The sequence below is a fragment of the Populus trichocarpa genome, chromosome 16, assembly GCF_000002775.5.
Source record: "Populus trichocarpa isolate Nisqually-1 chromosome 16, P.trichocarpa_v4.1, whole genome shotgun sequence".
In the NCBI taxonomy this organism is placed as follows: domain Eukaryota; kingdom Viridiplantae; phylum Streptophyta; class Magnoliopsida; order Malpighiales; family Salicaceae; genus Populus; species Populus trichocarpa.
The window spans coordinates 10,640,051-10,647,954 of record NC_037300.2 but is presented as its reverse complement, the minus strand read 5'-3'; the positions used below and the strand labels follow the sequence as shown (position 1 = coordinate 10,647,954).

Sequence of the window (7,904 nt, the reverse complement as noted above, 5' to 3'; positions counted from 1 at the left end):
TATATATATATTAAATATTTTATTTTTATTGATTAATAAATAATAGTAGATAATAAATATTTATTAATACCCAAAACTTAATAAATAATTTATAGTTATTTAATTTTTTACCCAAAAATAAAATATAAATATAAAAAAAATTCAAATATCCATTATCGTTCCTGAATTTACCCCAATATTATCTATTAGAAAAACATTCAAAATTATTTAATTTTTTACCCAAAAATAAAATATAAATATATAAAAAATTCAAATATCCATTATCGTTCCTGAATTTACCCCAATATTATCTATTAGAAAAACATTCAAAAGCCACAAGCTCCTCCAGTCCTCCTCCTCTCCCTTCATTGCATTTCCTTCAACTGCAAACATCCGAAAGAATCAAGCATCTTAAAACCCTCAATAATGTCATCTTCTCTCTCAATCCCAACGCACCTCTCTTTCTATAAAACCCTCTCATCCCAAAACCCCCTCTTCTTTCGAAAACCCTTGAGCCTCACTCTCCCTCGCAAAACCTCAATAATTCGAATGGGTGGAGGCCCAAGAACATACCCAGGAGGAGTCTCCAAGTGGCAGTGGAAACGAATGCAAAAAAACAAAGCTAAACAACTCCTAAAGGCTAGGCTTTCTCGGGAGAGACAGATTTACGAAATGAGAAAAAGGGCAGAGCTCAAAGCTTCTGTTTCTGAATTAGAGCGTCCTTGGGAAGTTGTTCAGAAAGCACCTAAGTTGTTTTCTGTTGGTGCTGATGAACAAGTTAAGGTTTTGGCCGACCGCTTTCAGAAACCAGGAGGGTTTGATTTGTGGAGTGAAAGAGATGGACCCCAGTTGTTTGAGACCCCTGATGGGGTTCCCTCCGCCCGGTTTTTCCCTAAAGGTGTTGTACATAGTGTGAAACCTTATGGGAAGGTTTCTGCTTCTGGGTTTGGTGAATTGAGTGGTGAAATGCCGGATTCTGAATTAGAAAGCTATACTGAAAGCGAAACTGAAGCGGAAAGTGAATATGAGAATGATGGAATGTCCGTTAATGGGAAATTAAGCAGGGAAGATGAGGATGGGTCGGTTTTAGAGAGCGCGTATGGGGAGAATCCTGATGGAAAATTGGGGATGGATAAGAGGAATGCAAAGAGAATTAATGGTAAACACAGGAAGAAGGGGAATAGGAGGAGATTTGGGAGTGGTTTTAATGCATTTGACTCAGGGCAGGTTGGTTTTGAGAAAGAGAAAAGAGTGGGGGGGATTTCCAACTTCGATGCTGGTGGTAATAATAGGAGTAAAAATGGTAGTAGGATTAGTAAGACTAGAGGTTTGCAGAATCGGAGAGATTCAAATTCTGAAGTTCACGTTATGAGCTTGCAACGGGATGGGAGTTATGGATTCCAAGTCGAGAATGAGAAGTTTGATTCTGATTCTTGGGATGTGGAGGCATTTGAGTTCGATTCGTTTTAGCTTTATATGCCATCAATGGGTTGTGAAGAAATTGGACTGGATATAGTGAATTCCAGTTGCAGTAATTTTATATGCTGTTAAATTGGGAAACCCTGTTGTATTATTGGTCTCTTTGGAGTTTTGACACCATATATGCTCTGTCGTGACAACCAGCGAGGTATAGCAATTGGTTTTTGAAGTGGTGGGATGTCAATTTATGGATGATGATCAGGTATTCATTGTCACCTTTTTAATAATTGATTGATGTGTATATGTGTCTAATGTGTTGTGCTCTGGTATACCGAGTCTTTCACTCTTTGCTGAAATAACAGAAGGAAGGTGAAGAATAGTTTAGTATTTTTCACTTTTTATGTTTCCAAATAAACATGAATTGAATGGAACCATTATGTACACGAAGAACTTCTGTAGCTGTTCCCTTGTCGAAAAAGATAGGTGTAAATCAGATTAACAATTAACCTTTGATGTGTGAAATTCGCTAGGTTATCATAGAGTAAGAGCAATAACAAACACTGTTGTTTTATTGTTGCAAATTAATAAAGATCCGTGACGATATGTGGTAGCTGAGAGGATATTGGCATTGTTATCTGTCAGCAACTGCATTTGTGTGCCAAGCATGGTACCATGCAGTATGGTGTAACATAAAACAGTTGACCTGAAATGATAATAACATTGATGTTCAAGAGTTGATACAAGTTGAGCAGGTTAGGTTTTCCGTTTAGAAAAGAAAAGAAAAAAAGATGTTTATCCATGTTTGGGTGTAATTCTTGTTTGACAGAAGAAGTGAAGAAGCATTATTTGATTTTTATGAACAGTCCTTATATAGAGTCACTTTTCTGGTATTTTGGACATTGAGTGTATTAGAAAGGGGAAACAGTTTAGGAGCTAACACCATCACTTGAAGATTGTGTGGAGAACAAATTTGGCTAAATTTGGATACTTTGTGGACACAGTTTAGGTTTTTTAGATTACTGTCCTGTATTATGGTGGTTTAGGATTTGGAAAATAGGGGATCAATGGGGTTTGGCTAAAGAAGAAAGTGTTCTAGGATTTGTAAATTAAATTGGGGATGGACGTGGAAGATTGGTGAAATATGAACCCAGATCTATAAATTTCCAGAAAATATTAAAAAGACTTGCGAGAATCGGATTTATTTCATTCTTGACTTGAACTGCTACAAGCTCAGATTTTGTTTGCAACTTCATCTTTTTCGATCTTGATTGTTTTAGACAACCTTTCTTTAATTTGAACATCAATGCCTCATCAATTTGTACTTCAATTTTTCAAGACTTGTTCTTGTCTTTTCACTTGCTGTGGAATTAGACCCAAAATTGCAGTCTGGTGTCTTTTTTTAAGCTCTTCCTGGCTAGCTTGAAACCAAGCTGTTTCTACATTCTACTATCCCGGAAGCTTCTTGGATGTTGCTTCGAATTTTTTCCTGGACAGCTCCTTCGAGTTATCCATGATCAGCATTAGCATCTTTCACTTCTTTTCTTCATAGAAACATCTAATTTAATGACAGATTGTTTTTGAGATGATTTTTTATTAGTAGAAAACAACTTTTCAAATGTCTCCTTTGTGCATCGATGATGGTAATAAAAAAATTATAAATTATAATAATGCAGGTTGGAAATCATGCAATGATAAAGGTTTCACTTTGATTATCATTAAATCTTCATAATTTGGTCACAAAAAGGTTTCGATTTGAAACCAAAACCTTAAGTAAAATACATTTTGGTCATACACAAACCTAGTAAGCTTAGAATAAACATCCTTACTCCAACATGCATTATATAAGCAAACAAAAACTAAAGCAAAACTATTTTATAAAAAACAACTAAACTAGAAAGCTTCTAAAACATAAGGAACATTAATAGGAAATATAGAAAACTAGATAAAGAAAACTAGATCAAACTATCACGACAACAAAAGAGGTAAACATAACATTTCTTACTAAGCATTCCAAACCTTATTTTCATACTTGTAAACATAAACCAAAACAAATAAAAAACACCTCATCGAAGCCACATGGACTCTATTTTTGGATTAGAAAATACACCTAGAACAACTACTATCTTTTTTCTTTTATTTGAAAAGTTATGCATCTAATAACTTACTACCCTTTCAAAACTTAAAAAAACTTTGTGTTAGGCTCTTAAACCTTCACAGTTCACACTTAGCTTTCTTATCAATATTTTTCTCTTTTTTCTTCTCCTCTATTCTGATTTTCTAGGGGTATTTATAGGGTTTTGGTAGGGTTTTAGAGGGTTCTCAATCCATTTCTGGCCTTTTGATCTTGATGGAAGGCTTGTAAAACCTTGATAAGAACCTACTTAGAAGTCTTTGAGTATGAACACATGAAAAGAAGGTCGTTTTTTGCATAATGGTTTCATAGTCATGTATGACTGAGTTGTCTACTTTCGAGGCCTCGTCAGAGCAACTTCGACGTCATTGTCACCTGAGACCACCTGAAGTTTGTACAGGGGATGCACACCTTTCATTTGGATCCAACTTTGCTTAATTTGAAGGTTTGTAACTCCATATTTATTTGTTTGAAGTTGCCAACTCGATCATCTAAAACTGTCAAAGCAGAGATGCCTAGCTAACAAACGACGTGCCACTCACTCTCTTCATTAAGTCTGAATGATACGTTGTTTAGGGTTTTTAATTTGGGATTTAGGCAAATGTCAATTTAGTCCATGTTCTTCCAATTAGTTTTAATTATATATGTAATTGCTTCTCAACTTTTAATTTCATGCAGCTTCACTCTACCAAACTCAATTATCAGCCTCAAAGTTTGTCGCCTTTTTTTATTTTAGTTATTGGTTATGAATTTGTGTATTTTGATCCTCAATCGATCAATAAACTTTCAATTTCTTTAATCCCCCCCTCCTGATTTGATCAATTACAACCCTTGCTTTCACATACATTTTTTCGGTTTGGTCTTTGGTTTTGGATTTCTTCAATGAAGTCCCTAGTTGCCCATCAAATTTTAATATTTATGCAATTAAACTCCTGATTTGTCCAAATTATCTCTTTAAAATTGCAATTTGATCCCTAGACTTTAATGTCTTCCAATTAAAGCCTAAATTAACTTCAAAAATCATTTTTCTTGCTATTAAGCCCTCAATAAATCCAATTAAGTTCTTGAACTTTTAATTTTGAATTTTCCTCTTTAAACTAAATTTTCTTTGCCAATAGGGCATTCATCAGTCGAAACTATGTTGTCAAATTTTCTAATCCTGTATTTGTTTATCTTTCTCAATCAGTTTTTGACAATTTTCTGAGCGTTCTGATATATTTTTCTCACCGAAATATTTTTTTTTAATTTTCTTCAACACTTTTCAATTTTTTTTTAACAATAGCTAGTATGATAAACACAAGGCATAAGAACTCAAATATCAGAATATACTAACCTAAAGTAGATTCTAGTTTAAGTCACACGAGTAAGGAATAAAAGAGTCTCGCTCTTACTCAATGAACAACTAGAACAACATAAACTTTATTAAGAATCAATCCTAAATTGGTCATGTGTAACAATCTTATTGAACGAGGATATATCTTAAATGACGGTGTCACAAGGCATACAAGTCATTGTTGTTCAAACAAGATATAACAGAAGCAAATACGGTAGGTAAACCTTGGGGTTATAATGTAAATCCCTGACTTAAAAATGGTAAATCAGTACTGGAAATGGTGAATTCAAATTAAGAAACGATAATTAAGAAGAAAAATTGTTATAGATGGGGATAAAAACTTTTATTAATTTAACATAAATTTTTGTTTAATAAAGTAATAAAATCGGTATGCAAAATGTTAATTAGTTATAAATCTTGTAAACTTCTCGATCGGGTAAAATAATTATTATAAATAAATAATTTTTATAAATTTAGAGAAAATATTTAGATAAAATATAGAAAGGAATTCCAAGTAAATTAATGTATGACTTTACACGTAAATAACATTAATTGCCGATATAAGTCCCATGTATAATCGCACAATTTTTAACCAAAAAAGGAGGAAATCTAAAAGGAATTTTTTTTTTTTATTATGAATAGGGATGAAAGTCCTCAATTAATTAGTTTGGAATCTTGATGATTTGAGTAAATAAAATAGCATGAAAAAATTCATATTTTTGGCGTAAAATTATTGATTGTCTAGTTTTATGATATTGAGCATGTATCTCGATTTGATCATTGGATCAAGCTGAAATCGTACAAGGAGTCTCCTAGTATAATTTTTATATTTTGGATTAAAATGTCAGGTCAATCAGAGTTTTATAAGACCTTGCACAAGTATTATTGGTCAAACAAAAATACAGAAAATGACACATGAACTAAGAAATGGTATTTTGTAAATAAATGAAAACAACCCCCCTTCTCCTTATGATCTGGTTGAATGTACAATAGCTAGAAAAGAGAAAGAAAGGGCTCAAAACGTTTTGCATCTTCCTTTTTCTACCTAAACATAGATGAGAGTTTGTGTTAGGAACATAAAAAGTGAGGTTTTGTAGAGAAATTTACACCAAAAAGGAGTAAGATGAGAAGAACAATGGGGGATAAGAACCTAGAGAGAGAAACAAGCACTAGTTGAGGGAAAAAGAAGACTTGAGGAAAACTTTACACAGTAATTCACAAATTGAGTACAAATTTCATTGGCAAGTTGATTTTTATGTTGTTTTGTCTTGTTTTTCTTGTTTTGTGGATTGGAGGATGAAAATCCTGAATATGCTTGTCTAGGGTTCATGTAAAAAAATTGGGGGAATTATTGTTTATGTGCATTTCTGGTTTATTTGCATGATGGTTAGGATAACAATAAATTGAAGGAAAATGTTTGGATGGAAACTATGAATTTTTTGTGGTATAGGGCCGACCATATGAGAGAAATGGTGGGAGATTAAAATTTATCTTAATTTTGTGATATTGGTGGTTAGAAACTAATGGTAAAACCTTATATAATGTGTTACGACACAATTCTTATTAGGGAATACGAGTTTCATGCATGGAAGTTTTAAGATATATGTTAAACCTTGTGGAGATGTGTGGTTATCCAATGAGTATGTATGCAAAATTGTAATGAAATAATCTTTTAGCTAAGAATGAAAAATGTATGTTTTGTATATGATAAAAAATGATAACTAGGAAATTGTAGGAAGTATTTTTGATGTGTGAAAATGTTGAAAACCAAATGGATTAATGAGTTGGTAGTGTGTGAATTTTTAAGATATAAGAAATGAAACAAGTTGACGGAAAGAACATAAAAATTTTGACACTGTAGAGCCGACCATATATGAGGTCTTAGGGAATTGGATTAATTGATGATAATCCTTATGAATTGTGATTAGTTTTTATGTATTGTTGATGTGATAATATTTGAAAAGGTATTGACTAAAATTATTCATTGAATTAATACTGTTAGTAGACTTTTAAGTAAGGCTTATAAGTAGGAAAATTGAAAAATAAAGATGTGAAGATGATTTCCAAATTTGGGTTAAACATGTTGTCACACCCGGACATCGCGGCTACCAATTAAAAATTATCTCTCGATTAGAAAAAAAGAAAAGATATCTGGCATCTTGTTCTTTTAGGGGAAAAGGTCTTGTTCAAGGAGTCGCCACCTAGTATTATGGTAACTAGGAAATCTAAACTGGTCAACAGAGATTCTATGGTACGTGACTGGTTATGCAAAAGGGAAGATGCTATCACCCCTTAAGTGTCCTACTTAAGGCAGGTTGCATTGCTGGTTTTTGTCTAAAATTGCTAAGAATTTGTTCTCTTTTTCCTTTTTTATCCTTCCTTTCATGTTTCTGACTCTGGCATTAGTGAACAATTCATACGAATACTTCCAACTATGACATTGGTAAATATCGCGCAAATCCAAAAAAATGCGATACTCCTGACTCTGGCGTCAGTGAATATTTTTTGCAAAAAATGAATTTGAAGAAGAAATTTTCTATGCCATTTTTCTTGTTTATCCCTTATTTTTATTGACCCTTTTAAGATGGGAAATAAAAAAAAACCTTGCATGACATATTTGCATTCAACAGTAATGGTCCACAGATTGAGCACATAGCTAAAAAAAAAATACAAGCACAAAGAAAAAAAAAAGTGCGAGGAGCCCATAAATAAATCAGTGAAGACCCCCAAATATTTTTGGAATTTTCTGATATAAAAAAGGGGCTCGTTTGGCCAAACATCAAACTAGAATGGGTATAAAAATTATGGCTAGGGCATAAGGGCGTGTTTTGCCAAACACACCCTTAACAAACACACTTTGGGTCGGCTGGGCTTCAAGCCCAGACCCGACCCACTCCTTTTTGTTTGGACTGAGTCTAGCCCAGCCCGGTCACTGGCCCAAGCTAGTGACCCGGTTGGGCAGCAGACACGTGTGGTTCAAACCACGCGTACGCTGCACAGGGCGAAGGTAATTAAATTACCTTCGCCCTGTTTTCTTCTTTT

General features: G+C 33.6%; 1 protein-coding gene across 1 annotated transcript; it reads left to right on the top strand.

Moving 5' to 3' along the window:
• Window positions 1-292: 292 nt before the first annotated feature.
• LOC18106244 (uncharacterized) lies at window positions 293-1,839 on the top strand. Its single transcript, XM_024587137.2, has one exon. The coding sequence runs from the start codon at window positions 406-408 to the stop codon at window positions 1,447-1,449; it is 1,044 nt and encodes a 347-aa protein (XP_024442905.1). The 5' UTR covers window positions 293-405; the 3' UTR covers window positions 1,450-1,839.
• The last annotated feature ends 6,065 nt before the right edge of the window (window positions 1,840-7,904 follow it).

Bases quoted from the DNA above. Each gene is read 5' to 3' on its own strand.
- LOC18106244 (XM_024587137.2), top strand. From the start codon at position 406: ATGTCATCTTCTCTCTCAATCCCAACGCACCTCTCTTTCTATAAAACC.